At 47.2% G+C, this 19,657-nt stretch overlaps 1 protein-coding gene across 8 annotated transcripts in view; it reads right to left on the reverse strand.

Annotated features, from left to right (window-relative positions):
• The window catches only part of Soxn (SRY-box transcription factor soxNeuro), a 159,570-nt gene extending 140,563 nt beyond the window's left edge, over positions 1-19,007 (reverse strand). For 7 of the 8 annotated variants that reach the window (XM_076429082.1, XM_076429080.1, XM_076429079.1 and 4 more), the window contains exon 1: positions 15,864-19,007. In XM_076429082.1, the coding sequence (XP_076285197.1) occupies positions 15,864-17,230 (1,367 nt within the window). In that variant the 5' untranslated portion in view covers positions 17,231-19,007. Of the gene's footprint in view, positions 1-11,075; positions 13,997-15,863 lie in introns of those variants that run through there. The other variant, XM_076429083.1, reaches the window with a different exon arrangement.
• Positions 19,008-19,657: the final 650 nt, after the last annotated feature.

Below are 19,657 nucleotides of genomic sequence, written 5' to 3' on the forward strand. Positions count from 1 at the left end.
AAGATTCGAATATACTTGCAAGTATTATTTCCGTTTACCAAAGTATGTACTTGTAAAAGGTTCGAAACTGTCTGGCACAGGTTCGAGTATACTTAGGTGTACTATTTCTGTTTTTCGAAGTACTTATAGAGAGTTCGAATTCCGTACTCCTAGTACAATAAATGATCCAACAAGAATTTCAGCAGAACAATGCTGTAACTTTCGCGTTTCGTGAATTATTCTGGTTAGATCCGTGAGAGCAGCAAGCAACGAATCGGAATTGTTTACGGTCGGCGTGCGGCTGATTTCGGGTTTCGCGCGCGATCACAGAAAAAGGTGTATTATTCAAACGAGGCGGGAAGGTGTAATTATCATCGATCGGGTGGAATCTCGTTCCGCGAAGCGTAGGCGTGATTTCAGCGTGAATTTCCGAGCGGCGCGCCGGCGTGCGCCGACGCGATGATTAGACTCCCTCGTAATTAAGACACGCCAGGAACTCGTTAAATTACATCGGGCAACTCGATGGAAATTAGTAAGCATCAACTTAGTACCAATTCCCGGTGGTCGGATTAATGGCAATCCCGCACGCGAAAACAGTTACCGGGAAAAATCGCAGTAAACCGTGACTCGGACTCTCGCCGCTGACATTACTTTGTATAGTTAGTTAACGCTCCCATTACACAGTCGAACAGGCAATCAAACCGTTCCCAGACGGTTCCGTAATTGCTCCAGAAATCAACTTTCCCACTGATAGTCAAAAAAACCAAGAAGAAAATGAGAATCTATATTTCATTCCCGAAAGACAGGGCGTGAGAGGGGTTTTAACGCAACTCGTAAGGCAGTTATGCGAACGTACATCGAGACCACCGTTTCTACACTCGCTGTCGGGTCGAGTTCGAATCACAGAGAACAGTGTACCAACACTGTCAAGTCTTCGGGGTACCACAAGAGGTTGAAATTCGAGGGTCGCGACAAAGCCGCGAGCTTCCATTCGTCCTCGATCCCATCGCGATCCATCGATCCGAGGACCAACCGGAATCGGAACAATGTCTAGGAGAGGGTTGGTGGGGGTTGGCTGGTCGGGAATAATTAAGACGACGTCATTATATCGCTTACGGGGCCATTCAGCGTCGAAATTAGCGTCGACCAGCACCGAAATCGCAATCGGCTCGACGATCTTCCCCGACGACGATGTGCAGGTCCGATAGGGGGTCGCTGGCTGAGCCGGCTACCCGATAAGGGCGCGCCGGAGGGGCTCCAGGCCGGTCGCCACCGAAATTAAGACAAATCGCGGCCGGCCGATTGCGATCGCGTCCAATTAACCGGCGGACAGATCGGCCCCGGCTGCGATTCGTCGGCCGGTCGCGACGCTCACATGCGAATCGAGCATTAGGGGGTTGGCGATCGCGGTGGACTACCGCGGCGCGAAGATTGGCAAGCAAGCAAGCAAGCAAGCACAGCACCGCACCGCGCCGCAAGAGCACCGGCGCTCTCCTGTTTTCGTTTCGGGACGATAATTCGAGAAGGACAGCGTGTACGGCCACCGGACTCGTGTCGTTCTGTTCGGCTCGAGGTCCGGGTTATCGGCCGGGACACCGGTTTATCAGTGGCTGCCCGCGGCCCGGCTGAAAAATCACCGGCCGGAAAATAATTGTTAAGTGCTTTATTAGCGCAATAACGCACGTCTGGGGTGTGGAAACGGAGCCAACGAGGGGAGATAGCAAGCCCACGCCTGCCACCGGGAGCCACCTTCGCGATTTATGGCCGACCCCGACGCTGTCTACCTCTCGTTCTCCCTTGTCCGGCAGGTTTTTCGCTTTTCCTTTGTCCGACTCGTTCGAAAGGACGCCACTTCGTTGTTGTTTTGCTAGTCGGTACGAACGATTGTCGCTAATCGAACGTATTTCGTAATTCCCGATACCGAGACGACAGTGCTCGGACGATCGCCTTTCGAGGCTGCTGCGGTATTTGTATTAAGGAAAACCATCCTCTCTCTCCGTCTTTTCTGTAGACTCGAATATTTTTGCAACGTATATAACGAGATTGTAAAAATCTTCTCGTCGATTTTAACTTGTGATGTGTACACTCTTCAAGTTGGAAATCCGAATGTTTCCATTACTAATCCGTCGGATCTCCATGATGTGTCTCTTGATAGTTGAACGGGTGAAGGGTCAATCGGAAAAGTGACAGGCCCTTGGAAAAGGGTTCACCGGGATGTTTACCGTACCAACATTGTCCCGCATCGGGAACACGTTCGCGTCAAGATCGTTCGGTTTAACTGATCGGCGTGTGGCAGATGGGGGTGACGAGGGTCTTCCGACGCATTGCGATCAGAAGAAGGCAAACAGGACGCTAACTACTAGAAATCCCGAGTTACTGCACCCGTTTGTACGTCTAGAACGACGATCTTAATCTATTTCCTCCTGCGTCTCTCTCATCAACCCTCATACAATATCGGCTCGGACGCAGAGTTTATTTTAAATCAACGTCATTCATTTCTTTCGATACGAAACAAAATTTTGTCACGGTGAACTTCCGTATAACGCGATCGAGAAACTGTTTAAAATGATATATCTTTTATGTGACAGTAAATTATACTTTCAAACAATTTTGTGATAACTAAAATCGTAGAGGAGGGTAAAGTGCCTATGGTATAGTCGCCTATTATGACACCATCTTATATCTTGTAAAGGAGAAGTCACATTCTGGTGCGAAAATCCTCAAACAATAGTTTACCATGTTTACTCAACAGTGTGCAGTGCAATCGCACCATTCTATAGATTTTAGTATCGATCCATCGCCAATTATGTCTCGACGTGTTGAATATTTTTGTGGTTAGATTTTCGATTGCATCTTTTTCGAGGAAGGTAAGTGATTTGAAATGTTTGAACGTATCTGTAGTTTCAGTTTATTTATATTAATGTTTGCCAACTGTTGGTTTCGGCTGAAATTCATTTTCTCTTTGTCAGCAGCTAGTATTATCAGTCCACGTGGAGTTCCCAATATGGCATTACCAAGGGTTCCCTAATATGGGTATAGCTATATATATTGACATTCTTGGTGTGCGTGTCGAATATGGCACTAGGTGTCATATTAGGGATTCAAGGTGTACCATATTAAGAACCCCTTTCGCTGGAACCTGCAAATGACACACCACAAAAAAAATTTTCCTAAGCTGTATTAATTTTTGAACAAACTTGACCCCAGAATCTTACAGGGAGGAAATGCATCTACAACTGGTAATTTTTTGGTCGAGAAAGAGCATTCTAAAATAATCAAAAAATGACATCAACAAAAAGTGGTTGATATTTGGGTGCTTTACCCTATGTAATCGGTCACCAAGTGGTAAAAAAGCGAGGAACAAGTGTCCAGAGTGCAACTAGCGGTTCTCCGAGCAATCGTCCAAAGTGGGAATGATCGAGCGAGGGGCCCTGGGCCCAGGAAATGGGTCAACGTTCTCGCGAGGGGGCAATAAATACCAAGGGAACGGCGTAATTTTCGGGGGCAGCGGGATTCGGTCGTGGTTAATTTCACCAGGGACGATCCAAGAATAAAACCGACCGAGCCAGGCAAGAGGTAGCCCTGGCCAGGTTGAACAAGAGGGAGAGAGAGGGGAGAAACTCGTCTCGGAGAGGTTTTGTCCCCCGTGTGTATTGGGTGCCGCGATCCCGGTGGTTAGCAGTCGAACCGGTGGTGCTATTAACGACATTAACGCTACTCTGGGCAAACACGGCCCTATATCATTCGTACGGGGCCTGCGGAATAATAAACAATAAATTCTGGTGAAATACGGCGTCGAACAAGCGTAACCCATTTGTTTGCGATAAACTGACCCCGCAAGCTAGTCGGAACCAGTCTGCGACGATCGTGTCTTGAGAGAACTCTCCCTGACTCACCCCCTGTTACCAACCCCCTTTCACGACTAAAAATTCTCCCCGAGGAGGATTCAATGTCGACCTTCTCAATTTGTACATTTTTCACTATATTTTCTGTCTTATAAAATTGACAAGACTGAAGCAATCTTAATACTGCAGTAATTGTAAAATAAAAAGTGACCTAGAAATGTACGATAAAGAAATTGAAACTTCTTCGTGGTTTAAGAAGGAGCAGAAAGGAGTTCTCATTAATTGAGAGCCGAATTTTTGCGACGACGCATTTTATATGCGATTCCCGGTGTCGAAAAGTCGCGAGCCGAACGGTTCTCGGACACGAACGGTCCGCGGATTAAGGAACTTAATAAGCGGTCGATTAAAAATGCGACCCGGACGCGAAACGCAAAAAGAAACAGAGCGGGCGCACCGTCGAACTCTCCCGGTCGCAAAAATACGATCGCGCGTACGTTATCGTGCCAATTAACAAATTGGAGGGACCAACTGGATTCCCGATGACGGCCGTTCGTTGCCATAACTGTCCCGCTCGTGCCATAAACACGGGTACCGTCGACAAAACGACTGCGACGAGTATAGGGAGCCCATGGGCGCGGAAACCAAAGGGGAGACGAAGAGGCGAGAGGCCCTTTTCGGACTACGGGGCACCAAATATTGGTACCCGAATTATGCGAGGACGTTCAGCCGCTTATACAAAGTGAGCAAAGACTTTTAATCGGCGCCGCAATTAACGGAACCACTTCTGCGAAGCTAAATCTGCTCGGACTTCTGCTGGGGACTGGGAACGGTACCAATAAAGTATTTTTAATTCATCCTGGAAAGGTATTTGGTTAGATGCTAATATCTACACTCAGTAAAATAAGTCTACGTACTCTTTACGTACACTCTTTAAAACAGAATAACTTTTTTTATAATTGTATTAAATGACCCGATGTTTGGAAGCAATTAGAAGCATTCGTTTACTGAATGATGTGCAAGAAATATTTTCTGAAAATTACAATTTACAAGGTTGCATGTAAAAATAAAAAAGGCACTTTTTAAAACTTTTTCATTTGGGACCTTGATAAAAATGTAAAATATATGTTTTGTAGATCTATAGTAGTTACACGCCTACTGAAAATTTCATCGAAATCGATTGACACGAGCTGTATATAGATCTACAAAACGTATAGTTTAGGTTTTCATTAAGGGTCCAAATAAAAATGTTTTAAAAAGTGCCTTTTTTATTTTTGCATGCAACCTTATAAATTGTAATTTTTAGAAAATATCTTTTGCACATAATTCGGTAAACCAATGCTTCTAATTGCTTACATCGGGTCACACACATTTGGTATAATTATAAAAAAGTTATTCTGTTTTAAAGGGTGTACGGAGACTTATTTTACTGAGTGCACATATTGCCTTGTTATAGTCGATGTTACCTGACAGAATATTTTCGAAATGTCCTGTCATTTTTGGAGTTCATTTGGTACCGAATTCTTTACGATTTTTTGGAAGGTTTTAAACTTGAATTATTCCTTTACTCTATGTAATCGTGTACTAATCAAATATTTCAATAATTGCCTTGGAAAGTACACTCAACAGAAAATGGTCCCTACTATGTAAAACATTCATAGAAGAATTTTTCCGGAAGCTGAAATCAATGTACTCTTTTTTCATAGAACACATTCTGTCCAATAATTGAACGATCTTGTTTCAGTAATTTTTCTGGAGGTTCAAGTCTTCTGATTCTCTCCATAAAAAATGAAAGACTGGAAGAAGAATATCAATCGGCTAATTGCCAGCCGGTAAAAAATGGCACCGCAATCGTATCTCCGAGGGATCGCGTACCAGGAGCCACGGCGAATCGTTTGGCCAAGGGAGACCGGGTTATTGGCTGGTAAAGCTTACTTGAACGTTAATAACAAGGTCGTTTCACACCGGATACTCGATTGCACGGTGGCAGCCTGCCAATATCCCTGCGCGGCTCCATAAGGAGTGCGTTTTAGGTAATTGGCCGTGAATATTATCTTACTCAGGGGTTAGCCGAGTCAGGAGAGTCGGGAAAGGGAGAAAGCAGGGACGACGATACCTTGGCGAACCCGTCAGGGGATTTTTTCCATGGTGAAATCCAACACTGACATCGACACTTCCTCCTATCTGTCAGAACTTGCCAATCACTAACCAACCAATTTACATCCGAACCATTTACGTCAGACTCTTTCCGAGACAATGAAACCATACGAAGGAACACTTTAAAATTGTTGTGGAAGATCCATTACAGAAATTCTCTTCTTACACTCGCCCTGCAATCTATCTATTCTATATATCTATATAAATAAAAATGTAAATGTTCGTTTGTTCAAAATCTTAAATCTCCGAAAGTTCTTCACCGATTTCTTCGAACTTTTGACACAACGTTGCATTCGAATACGCGCGTGTTTTTATAACGAAAAATATTGTATATGTACTCACAAGCATCGTGAAATTAAACATATTAGAAACATGCGCTTTCTGTTTTCTTTCTTTGCCATTTAACCAGACTGAGCCACAGCAACGCGTGTCCGGGTACAGTTAGTAAATTAATAAGTACTTTTCAAATGTTCTCGAATATTTTATGTCCAGAATACAAATACAGGAATTAAAAATCTTTGCGATCCACTTCGAAAACCGAGCTACTCGGAGGTTTGCATTTAGAAATAGGTTTACCGTCGAGGATTTGGATTGCTGCCAGTGTTTCTAGTAGTTCAAGGGGACGCTAGGCACAGTCTAGAATTTGTACAGACGACTTTGTTTTTTCCAGCCGTTAGTTACAGGCTCGAATTGCATATCTTGTCCAGGTACGCCCTCACCTGACGCCGTTCTTGATTCAGAGGCCCGTCCGGCATTCCGGCGTCGCGGCTGGTTAAAATTCCCGACCGAAAGTTGGTACGTTTCAATTAGAGAGTTTTTCTATTCCGGCGGAGAGGAGTTACGGCCCCCGCGGGTGGAGCGTCCGGGGGCGTCGAGATTAATCACGCGGCGGAGTGTTCTTGGCCGGCAATTAATTAAACGGTCACAGGTTAGCAATAGGGGCTCTCTATTCACGAGATAGCTTTATCAATGCCGTTCCGTTTGCCACCGTGTGGCGTCGCCTCTCTCTCTCTCTCTCTCTCTCTCTCTCTCTCTAGCTGGGTCTCCGCAGAAAATTCCTCGCTAATGTATGCGCAAACATCCCCCGGGCCGAGCTTGGGCTGAGTCGGGCCACGTCGGGCCGGGCCCGCGTAAATCAGCCGAGAAACAGAGTCAGGTGCGAGCCGTGTGGGCGTACGAGAGCTTAGACGTTGTCGCAAAGACGCATGTGTACACCGGTTTCGGGAAAGTTATGGTGGAAATGAATTTCTGCGAGAAACACGCGATTCCAGAGAGTTATACGCTCGTTCACGGACGGACGGATTTTTCCTCGGACTGGCCAATGGCCGGGGACCGACCACGTCAAAAATCGTTCCGTTCGGACGATCGTTCATAATTCATCGACCGGCGGACGAGCAGCCGCGAGAACCAGCCGTTCCGCGAAAAACCGCGTTTAATCAGCGACGATTATGCACGCGGTTTTTGCGCGACGCCGCGCCGCGCCACGCCGGTGATTTGAACGACCGCGGAGAGGAGCAGGGGTGCGCCGTTCCTGTTTTTGGGAAATTGTTTCTGGCGTATTGTTTTGCAATCGTTATTTGTACACTTCGTTTTACAATTAGTCTGGATACGTTTCTCTCGGTATTAATTGTTTTAGTGGACTGAAAAAGTGAATCTCAAACTAGCCGGAGCGCTTGATTGATAGTCCTTAACTAGCGGAAGAATTTTCACAAATAGAAATAAAAAATATGCCTCCTAATTACATATTTATTTCTCAATAATTGTGTAAAATCGTCATTCTAATTATTAATAATCAAGGTTTCGCCTCTCCCCGACTTATTAACCATGTTAAAGTAAGTATCCCTGGTAATCAGGTTCGGAACTTTTGCGCACACCCAATATTACCGATCCTGTTTGTCACCGCGGTCGAAATTCGCGATCGATCGCGACTGTCTCGACCTCGATCAAGATCAGCTGTGTTTACGTGAGAGTAGATACCAGGGACCGTGTAGAGCGTGGATCCTCGATCGCGTTGTAACGGTAGCACCGTTTCGAGATCGTTCCTATCGTCTCGGTTCGAATCGATTTGCATCGGGAAGAAGTCGAGGCGGTTTTAATTGAATCGGTGGATCGCGGGCGGTCCGATTCGCGATTCTTTGGCCGGCAACGATCCCCATTACCGTAACAAACAAGTGCTCCTTATCGAGCGTTTATTGCACGTCGCGGAGTAATAGCTTGATATTGCATCGTCCCGATAAAACCGGCATGCCGACCGAGATAACGCGCCTCGGACCGCAAATATACGTATGCAAAACACGCGACGAAAATTAATCGCGTTACTCTCGATTCCTCTCGCGATTTTCGTATTTTCTGTCTCTTCGCTCCCGATATCGGAGATAGAGCCACGGATAAATTCAGGTTCGCGCGATAAGGCCGCGGATAATTAACGATAGTCCGACCTGCCGAGCCTCGGTGCACTAATACGTGATTTTTATCACTATGAAATTTTCTTTTAAAATGTTTTTCAAATCTTCCTACATTCAAAACTTTTTTTTATAGCGATGTAATCTTTCTATACTCTACCTATCCATTCCAAAAGGAGAAATCTGAGGGTATTTATAATTGCAATAACACTTGAATTTACTCCCTTTCTATCTCCCTTCGAACCAGATCGTCACTTCGGATCGATTCTATCAAAATGCCTGTTCGTTCGAGTAGATCGAAATCTAAGTAAAATAAATACGATTTGCTACTGTTAGAGACTGGAACTTCTGATACCGATACTCTACTCTTTCCCAACGATCCCCGTATTCCTCCCGATATCGCAGATAGAAATCGTCTCGGATAAATGCAGGCTGGCGATAAGACCTCGGATAATTAACGATAATCAGACTTTCGAACCTACGTAACAATAGTACGTGATTTTTATTCCACCGTGAGATACGCTTCGTTTTTTCCCTCCTTCTCTCTCCCTCTCCTATGGAACGAGAGACGATTGACGTTTCGGATCAATTGCGTCAAGATATACTCTACCTGTTCGCTGTTCTCGACGCGGAAGATCGAAATCTACGGGGAATAAATGCGAGGAGACAAGACGAATGCTACCGTTGGAGACTCGATGGCGTATGCGAGGCTTGATTCATCGCCTACATTAATAAATACACTGACGGATCGGTATTTGCACATTTGGTTGATCGGCGGATCTTATCGCCGCGGTCGGAATGCTTTTTAACGGTGTCGGAGCGATACCGTGACGTCGCCTCGTTTGACAGCGATTTTTCAATCTGATTTAACCTGTTCCTATGTTTGATTGTCATATTATAGACGGGAGGCATGGATATTTATTCTGAAGTTATTATTGCAGGATTTAATTGTCTCTCCAGCTGTGTAGATAAATATGAAAATGATTTTTAGAGCCTCGGGGACGTTAGTTCTCGTTCGATTTTAGATGTTGGTTTAAAATGTAATTCAGATTTTATAACAAAAATTAGTAGCTGCAGAGTGGAGAGATTAAATTCTATCAGAAACAAAAGAAATTCTTGTTGTAACAGATGCAACTTTTATTCAGCACAAAGAACCGAAGTTTAACAATTAGTCTGTGCTAGACGGAAATAAATATGCTAAACACGACAGCAATAAGAATTGTTTAACCGTTCAGAAATATTCCATCCCTTAAAATATCCGCTGTTTAAAGTCTCCCTCCTTCGTCGGAAGTTCTTTTATCAGAACCCCTCTCAAGGAGGTTCCATCATCTTGTTATGAAACTTCACAGCTCGAAGAGCAGGCGATAATATATTTATAAAAGTGTCCAAATACTTACGAGCAGCCCTGTTATCAGCAAGCAAGCGTTCTGCTCAGGTGTGCCAACAAGAATACCATCAGATCCGACGAAAATAACGTGTTAAACACAGTGTGGATCCTCGTTGACACAGCCAAAACAGTTTCTCGGGATACCATGCAGATCGATTCGTTTGCGGAAAATCGCAAACCTCTACAGCAAAGCGTGCAAAGCCAGGACAGTAAGATGATGCAAACATGTGTCGGGTCAGTGCAATAGTTCGTGCCCTTGTATTTTGACGTGTTACGCTGTCGAACAATTTTTTTCTAAACTTCAAGTGCTTGTTCGAATGTCAGAAGCATTAGTGGGGAGAAAAGTGAATAATTAGAAAATTGATTGGCCACGGTTAATGCGAAATTGGGCACGAACTTTTGCAGTGGTTTACGTGGACATAGATACAGGAGAAAGGAAAGTGGCGGTTCGAGGAAAATATCGCGGAGCGGGCCGAAGCGGGCCGCTCGTCCTCCAGGGGCGTGAAACACTTGAAAATCCCGGTTATGCAAAACATAGGAAAACGGCCCTCTCGAGGCCAGGACGTTAGGTGGAACACGTAATTGAAAGCACTTTAGAGACCCTACGCGAGGAGAGAAAGAGAAAGAGAGAGAAAGAGAAAGAGAGAGAGAGAGAGAGAGTGCACGCACAACGAGCACTCGCATTTGCATTCAGTGGCGGAGGGAATGCCTTTTAACCGAAATGACTGCCGTGTGTATGACAAACGCCAGGTTTATGTGCCGGAACGATGGGAATATTTATTGGCGCGAATTAATGTCTCCGCTCGTCCGTGGCCGGACGTTATATTTATTGGGACATTTCGACGCGCGACGTCCAGAGACCGACGCAGGAAAAAACGAGACGCCATTGAAAATACGGGTGGAGGGAAACTATTCAAGGGAAAGGGACAGAGAGACGCGTACCACGACGACGAGAACAGAAATCCGTTTCGCCCGCGGAATTGATGCCTTCTTCGCGGTTGTCTCATCCCTATCGTCAACGTTTCCGCGGCGGATAGTATTTCTCGCGGTTGACTTTAAGGCTCCATAAACGCGGGGGCACCGAGAGATCTTCTGGAAAAAAGGATCTAATAAATCGGTGCCTAAGAGAGAGAAGAACTCTCCTCGGATCTTCCCGACAGAATTTTTGATGGGTCGAAATCCTCGAGAACAGTGGATAGAAGAATACAGAAAATTTGAAAGGATTTGAGAAATCGCATGCAAACAAACACACAAAGAGAAAACCCACGTCTTTTGAATTTACCTTTTTTTATTTTCTCTCTCTCTCTCTCTCTCTCTCTCTCTCTCTATCTTTCTCTTTCGTTTCTCGTCTAGATTGTTCGATGTGAGGTAGCGAGATAAAGAATCAACACAGTTGGACTATTCTTAATTAATATACATATGTATATATGTATATATATTATTCGTAATTGCCACGACGACTCGTTTGCCGCGGCGAACGTATGTACATGTTACAGAGCTTTCGGCGACTTATAAACTCCACAGGTTACGGATTATCGGAACGATTTGTACAATGAGCTCCTTCGTCGACGATCGGTCGCGATCACGGAATAGACGCGTCGCGACGCACGACGCCTTTTGTTCTGTGCGCTCGTGGATAAACGATGAACAATCCCTCGCGAATTCCGTGTCGGCGTGCTGCGAAGATCGTACGCGGATCTTGGGTCCTCGATCGGGGACTCGAGACTCGGACGCGAACGGGAAACTTCGATCGACGGTATAACAACTTTAAACAATTGCAGTACTGAAATATTTTGTTGAATTTCGCGTCTGTTCACTGGTCGATCTACCAGCCTATACATGATCAACAGATGGACTCGCATGCAATACAGAAGTTCATTTTCTGAATAATTGCAATGAGTGGAAATTAATTCGAGTGCTCGTGTTTCGCATAAAAATATAAAATCCGCAGTGATCGAAAATTGTTTCTGACTGTGTAGGTGAATTGTATTTATTTTTAAATTAACCATTTTGATCACGGGGAGTATAGACTCTATAAGTTTGTCTACCTTTAAAAATTCCCTGATTAAGATGATTAATTTGGAGATAACATGAGGAATAAAAGGATTGGAGGAGGAAGGGCATGGTGTTCGGCGATGAGTGATGATACAAATGTTCGGGCACTCTTCTAAACTAAAACTATTTAGTAAATAAACAAAACAATGAACATTTTCAGATGGCTGTATTAATTCTTCCTGTGAACAGTTGGAATTGCATATCGATTGCGAAGTTTCTTGCGCTACAGATCGATCGAGGATCCAAGAATGATCCTGTCGCAGCATGCGGACGCTCGAAATCGGATCTCGCCTAGATCTACGCCGCCATTTCTGGACTCGTTCGAAGATTCCAGGGAAGATTAGGGAAGGTCGCGCGAACGTTTGGGACGCGTCTGAGAGTGGGAACTTTGAAAGTTGTGGAAAAAGGAGCGCAAAAGGAGAACGATAATCGCAACAATTATAATAATTATAATAATAATAAATGAAGATGACGATGACAATAGTAACTAAAAAAAAAAAGAAAACGAAGACATAGAGTTAATAATAAGAATATTTAAAATAATTAAATCGTAATCATAAGTGTTAGAAGTCGCTGCGGTAAGAAGAAACAAAATCGTAAATGTTAATGAAAATATGCTCCCCGGATTCGCGGGGATAGTCAAGCGCTGTCAGGTTTCAAGAATCTCCGATACAGGCTTCTGTCTATGTACATGGGGGTAGTTTCGAGGCGGAACCGGGGATCAACCGGGGAACAATCAACAGCCAATCGACACTTTTCTCTCTCTCTCTCACATGGGAACGCGACAGACAATTTCGCCGAAAAATTCTTGCACCATTTCTCCAGCGGGATAATATGCGCTATAAATACTGTTTTCTTGTTTTCTTATTTTTTCTCTCGTCTATCTCCCTCACACTCGTCGTGCACACTCGTGGACGTCGCATACTCGCACGCGAATCGACGACGGTCGTCCGTCGAACTCGTTCGGACGCGTCTTGTACGTCTCGAGTACGATTTTCGAATATCCACACACACACACTCTCATACTCTCGCATCGCTTTGTTATCCGGTGTTTCGGCCCGCTAATTGAAACGGTACACGTACGATTGGACGCCGACGGACGTCGAACGAGACGTCGTTCTAAACCGGCGCGACGCTGAGAAGAAAAATGAAAATATTGCTAAGGCGAAAAATATAATACACGTGTGACTCCCAATACGGTTTCTCTCTCGAAACATAAATATGTATGTGTGTGTATATATAAGTATATGTATTTATATACAATATTATATGTACAAACACAAACACACGCGAAGCCGCGACACATCTAGCCCTTTCACCGTTTCGAATCCCATCCACCGCGTTCTCGATTCAATCCCTCCCTCTCTCTCTCTCACCTTTCTACACGCTTACTGTCGGCCATTCTCGAACCTCCCTCACGGCTATACCCTGGATACTTCATTCTTACACGCGTGCCACGTCGTGCAGGCGTTCGTTTATCACAGTAAGGTTTTATCGTTTCCCTTTCTATCTTTCTATCTCTCTCTCAAACTCACTCTCTCTCTCTCAAACTATCTTTCTCTCGGACGTACCTCTCTCCCGGAGAAAACGAGCGCGTATAATACACGTCGAGAGTAATCATCTCTCGCTGGTCCGATCGATTCGCTCGCTAGTCGCTCCCTAACGGAGGTATCGGGGGCGCGGACGCGATGCAAAGGGGGGTCGGACTCGAGCGAGATGATCTTCGCGCTCCTGAAAGGATACGCGGTTCGTTAAAAATAATATTAGACGAGTTATGGGGGCAAGTGGGGGCCGCAGCAGAAAATTTGTCGCAAGCTGGGGATGGGGCAACGCAGTTTCTCAAATTGTTGATCCTCCGGAACGTTGTTTCTCTTCTCTTCTGGCTCGTCTCTTTCTTCTCGATCGCAGCGTGCAAAATGGCGTCGACTCCTTGACGAGAGAGAGACCATCCATCCCTCTCTCTCTCTTCGTTTGCGCTGCCGGTCCGTGAAATTCTCTCCCGAGGTTGCGAGAAACCATTCGAGTTCTCTCGCCTCGGCCCCCACGTTTCCCATTTTTGCAATTTCTCTCTTTCTCTGTCTCTTAGGTCTAACATTTCTTTTTCTATTTCTTTTGAGCGAGTCCTCCCGCGCGTGTACAGCCGTCCGTCCAAGCTTGCGTCACTCTAAGCTATCCTACGAGGTTATTGTTTTATCGTTAAGTTTCAGGGGATTCCAATTTCTTGGTTTGAAAGATTCGGGACTTGGGGTAATATAGGGTGAGTCAGAAGAAGGCACGCGCTGCCAGTCGTCGCTTCCGTCTCTTTCTCTCTCGTCCTCTCGCGTACACGTCGAGAGACAGCCTCGATTTCGAAAAGGATCGGAGAGGAAGACGACGAACGAAACCGGCGACGCGAGCTTCTGTTGACTCAGCCTACGGAGCTCGACACTTTAATCGCGGCACGTCGCAAATTTTGGAGTTGAAATCGCTCGAAATTCCCTACGTTCTGGACCCTGAGAGTAAGATCGCGCGTGAAAAATTGCTCGTGGAAAACCGAGAAACACCGTGAACGTTCGAAAAGAAATAACGTTGGACGAAGAGCACTAGGAGAGAAAAGGATAGAAAGTGATGAAGAACACGGTGTGAAGCGGAAGATCGTCGAAGAACAATCTCTTGCAACGATTCCGGCGGCGGCGGAGGCGGCGGTTACGCCCTTTCCCGAAAGGGACGCTCGTTCCCAGCGAATTACGAGATAATGTACGGGGATCGAAAGGCATAACCTACTATAGCAAGCTTCTAATCGATCAGGGACCTAGGAAAAACCGTTCAACTAAACTCATGCGTTTTCACCTCGCACGGTCCCGACCGCCGTGCACCAGCAGACACCAAGCTATGGGGAACTGCGTATGGGGTGTCGGTGCTAATTGTTACACGTACTCAGGATTAATCATAGGGTCCAGAAGTGGAAATGTCGTCGCGACGGTGTTAGTATGCAAGTGAGCGCAACGCACGCGGGTTACAAAGAAGCGTATGAACAGACTGCGGATCGTCGACGAAAAATGACCAAGTACTCTCTTTACATCGATTACAATGAACCACATTTTTTATTTCTACTTGGAGAATTGCACGTGAATGCACACGATCCACAGTCTAGTTACGAGTTTCATGGGGCAGTGCGTCACGCGAACCATATCGGAGCGATCCGGAAACCGATCTCCGAGATCGTTCGCAATCGGTGCACGCTCGAGTCGCTCGATCCTATCAATCGATTCATATTTTTTCGTCGCGAGTTGAACGTGCACGCAAGCAGCTTAGCGAGGGGAAGGATAAACCGGCCGTTTCTAGCTACTAAACTACGCCAATCATTTACAATCATTTATTACATAATACTAAGAAAAATCCAGGACGGATGACGTGAACCAAGGTTTATCCTGCCCTCGCGAGACCGACGATCGAAAAACCTTGCACTCGAAGATTCGCGAAGGTCCTCCGTTTCGAACCTCTTCCAATCGATGCAAAAATATATTTGTGTTCGAATCTTCAATCGAAAAATATCCTCGACACAGATTTTCTCAAGGGGCAAACAATCTATGTTTCATGTTCATGTTTCTAACGTGTACCCGGAATGCACATTGATAGATTTCAATTTTCCATGTATTTCGTGGAGCTCTCCTACTCGTTTGATGGCTCGAACTGCCGACTATAGTTGCCCTTCTTGGGTAGTTAGCGAAGTACGCGTGCTGGTGCTTCACCGGCTCGCCTCGCTGAACAGACTATAGTAGACTCCACAACTATACGATACGATCAAATGAAAATTTAGCTATGTACAACTATCCAATTCATGAATGAATTACTATCTAGTACAATCGACTCTACTTCTTAACTGTCTGTACAATCTAGCATCATCTTCGATGCACATGAAGAACATGATCAACCTCCGAAATCGTCGCGACAAATCAGTATCGTTTCTCAAGCAAGGGTATTCGATCGTCAGTTGGTATTCTACAGTAGCGATAACAGGGTCTTTTTGGCAATTAATGATAGCAATAGAAATCAGCTTACATATGAGTTAGAGGCGGAATGGCAGAGTGATGCTGGAGCGAATCCGGCGAGGGTCCAGGCGAGTAGACACCGGCGCCGTGTTGCACGACCCCCTGGTCGACGCCCTGTGGCAGATACATGGAGATCATCTGCCGTAGATCGCCCTGCGACTGCTGCGATTGTTGCTGGCCCATGTATTCCCGTTTGATAACCTGCCCGCCAGCGCCGGCCGTTGATGACGCTCCCGTAGGAGTCGGCGTGTGAATTCCGCCGCTCGCTGGACTCGTCGGCTCCGATTTTATGCTGCTACCGCTGGGACTGTGACTGGACATCTGCGAGCCTGGTTGTGCTTGGTGATAAGGTGACGGCGACCCGCCGGGCACGGTGGTGCTACCGTACGCTGCGTATCCGTTCATGTAATTGTTGATGGGGCTTGGACTGCCGCCGCCCATGTGGTGTCCCATGTCGTACCTCGGATAGCCAGCTGAAGCTGCGGCCGCAGCGGCCGCGCCGCCCATGTGACTGCCATAGGCGACGTGTTGTTGATACGCGGCCGTCGGGTCATGCATCATGTAACCGTTCGGCATGTAACCGTTCGGCATTTGGTAAACGTCTCGGGACAGTTGCGCCTGCTGTGGACCGCCGCTGGCACCGACTTGTCTTTGATCAACGCCAAGCATGCCCCCGACACCGGCCACACCGGCGCCCAACGGGAACTTGTCCTTCTTCAGCAAGGTTTTTGTCTTACGTCTTGGCCGGTATTTGTAATCTGGGTGCTCTTTCATGTGCACTGCCCTCAGCCGTTTCGCCTCGTCGATGAATGGCCGTTTCTCCGTTTCGCTGAGCAATTTCCATTCGGCTCCCAACCGTTTCGAAATCTCGGAGTTATGCATCTTTGGATTCTCCTGCGCCATCTTGCGCCGCTGCCCCCTGGACCACACCATGAATGCATTCATCGGCCTCTTCACTCGGTCGATGTTATTGTTCTTGCTGGTGTTGTTGTTGTTGTTCGGTGGTTGATGATGCTGCTGTGGCTGCTGCTGCTGCTGTTGCTGCTGGTGTGGGTGATGCTGTTGCTGCTGTTGCGCACCAGCTTGCTGAGCTAGCGAGTGCATGCTCTGCTGTTGTTGTTGCTGCTGTTGCTGTTGCTGAGCAGCCTGCATCGAAGCGTAATGATGCTGTGTCTGGTGATGGTGTTGAAGGCCGAGTCCTAGTCCCGCGGTGCTCGGAGGACTTCCCGAGATCGAGGGACTGTGCACTATCGAGCCGATGTTCCCGTACGGCGAGACACCGGAATGGTGTCCCATCGGTGAGACACCCTGATGAGGGTGCGGTGGCATCTGACCGTGCAGGCTGCCGCCCTTCAGGTCCGTCTCCATCGTGAGCATGTCTTCTTCCCTGTGCCCGTACAGCTTGCCGCCCTTTCCTGGTACCGATCGACGTCAAGAATAGTCGACTAAACGCCGACCGCCTGCCGGTGCTCCTCGCGTCACGCTCGAACCGTGTATTCGAGCGAGTACAGACTCGTCGAACGTCACCACTGTTGTTCACTGATTTGATTATCGCGAACTGGTGGACACACTACGCGGTCACGAGTCCTCGGGTACCTAGCCGGGACTCTGACATGCGAACTAAAGCGGCTACTACCCCCACGGACATATGTGATCTACGTGTAGGGGGTGGTCTCTCTCTTTCTCTCTATCGACACCACTTGTTGGAATATATTTCACACTATGATCATACCCCCCCGGTGTTTCACTTGGAAGAAATTACTCTCACAATGTTTGTCTATAATCTTCGAAATACGAAGTCCACACCGTGTGTTAAAAACTACTCCCACCGCACAATTCTATCTCTATCTGTATCATCTGTAGACTCCGACAGTCAGTTGAGCACACCGCGCACTGATCAATCGACTAATCCACGCATTCCTCGATCCCGGTTTCTCTGTCCTTCGTCGATACTCTCGATTTGTTGGTAATCACGAAGAGTCACCGTGGTTTTGCTCGTTGTTTAGTACACAAGACGATGGTCGCATCAACACTGTCTCTCTCGGCAGAGACAGGAGAAGTATCGTGGCAACCAGAGTGTCTGACCGAGAACTGACGACGCACTGTCACTTTCTTCGCCTGGTAGCACGCTGTCGTCCTCTCTCTCCCCCTCTCTCGCTCCCCTTCTCTCTCTCTCTCGCCCCTCTCTCTCTCTCCGTATCGGACTCGTCTCTCTCTCGGCTCGCTGGCTCGTGACTGGCTGCGGGCTCGCGATACGTTCGACGAATCGGATCACGACGATGCTTACGATATTGGCCCGCGGATCCTCGCTCACGATCGAAATCTCGAGATAGATCCTCGAGAAAGAGCACAAACCGGGTTAATATCACTGCCGAGCGAGCACACTTCGTTCGAATGTAGAATCATCGACGGTCACTGTGTCAATATCCCGACAACTACCGATATCACTGATCGTTCCGTCCCACCGGATGATGGTACACGCGTGTTCTGTCCTCCGGTAGCAGCGCGTGTCACGCACACTATTCGTATGTATACACACGACGACAACAATCCCGAACGACGAGCAGTAGTAGAGCACAGTGCGTGCGTACGCTAGTACTCGTGGACGAAGAATGAGAAGGAAGAAAAGAAGTAGAAGAAGTGTGACACAGAACTAGGAGCGACCTCCACTCTCCACGGAAGAACGGAACCTTCTGAGCATTTGTGGATTCCGCCTTGGGGTCCCACTCACGGGGCTCACTTCCTGCCGAGGCGGCTGTCCCCCTCTCTCTGTTTCGCTCGCTACGCGCTCTCGCCGCCCCTCCACACGCCTAACACCCTACCATCCTAACCGGCAGCGACCATACCTAACCGGCCAACAGACCAGACCCGAGCCTACCAACGGCAATCGATTGGCACGCAAGCCTGCCATCATTCCTCTCGACCAATCGCGCGGCTCTATCCGCCACCGAAGGCGGCGCCATTACGCCGTGACGTCATACCCAACAACCCCGACGACCTCTCGCGGCAATGCTTTCACCCCTCTCCCACCCTGTGCTACATGTTCTATCTCTGTTCAGCCAGGCGCGTTCGTATCGTGATCCTCACTCTCTCTCGCTCTCTCTCGCGCGCACTCTCTTTCTCTCTCTCTCTTACGTTCACGAGTTTTCTCTGCCTCCTCTCTGCCTTCAGGAGAGTGTGTCCACGCGTTCCTCTCTCTACCAGGCGAAAGCTAGCCTCTCCTCTCCGGGTCGCCAGTGTTTCGTCCACGCGTTCTTCTAGCCCCAAACTCACCCCTCCTGATATACACCACCCCTTCGACCCATGGACCCGATGGACCCCGGCTCGTCTCTTCTCTCTTCTCTCCTCTCGCGGATACATACTACATACCACCCTACAACCGTCCCGTGTCGTTTTCCCGATGCTACACGCGCTCTCTCCGATTCCCGGCGTATCTTTCGACACCCCCTGCCACCCACACCCACCCCCGCAGAGATCCATCAGCCCTCTTCGTTCAGCCAGAATCGTGTCGCGAGGTATCCTCCTTCCCAACGGGTCCACTGACCTTCGACTCTCTACGCTCTACGAGGATCGAGCTGACTGGATCAAGGTGTCGCGAGATCGTATTGTCGTCGACTGGCTCGACGATCATACGATTTTAAATTAACTCTTGTGTAGTCGACCGGCCACCGGGTACCCATTTACTGTATTTCTTCCAACAATATGTTAATGTTAAGAAATATTACAAAATTTCTCTGAATGTCCACTCTTTACTCGCTAATATATTAATTTATAGTGTTAGAATGAGAATGTGTGCAAACATGT

This window comes from Lasioglossum baleicum, chromosome 8, assembly GCF_051020765.1.
Source record: "Lasioglossum baleicum chromosome 8, iyLasBale1, whole genome shotgun sequence".
NCBI lineage: Eukaryota > Metazoa > Arthropoda > Insecta > Hymenoptera > Halictidae > Lasioglossum > Lasioglossum baleicum.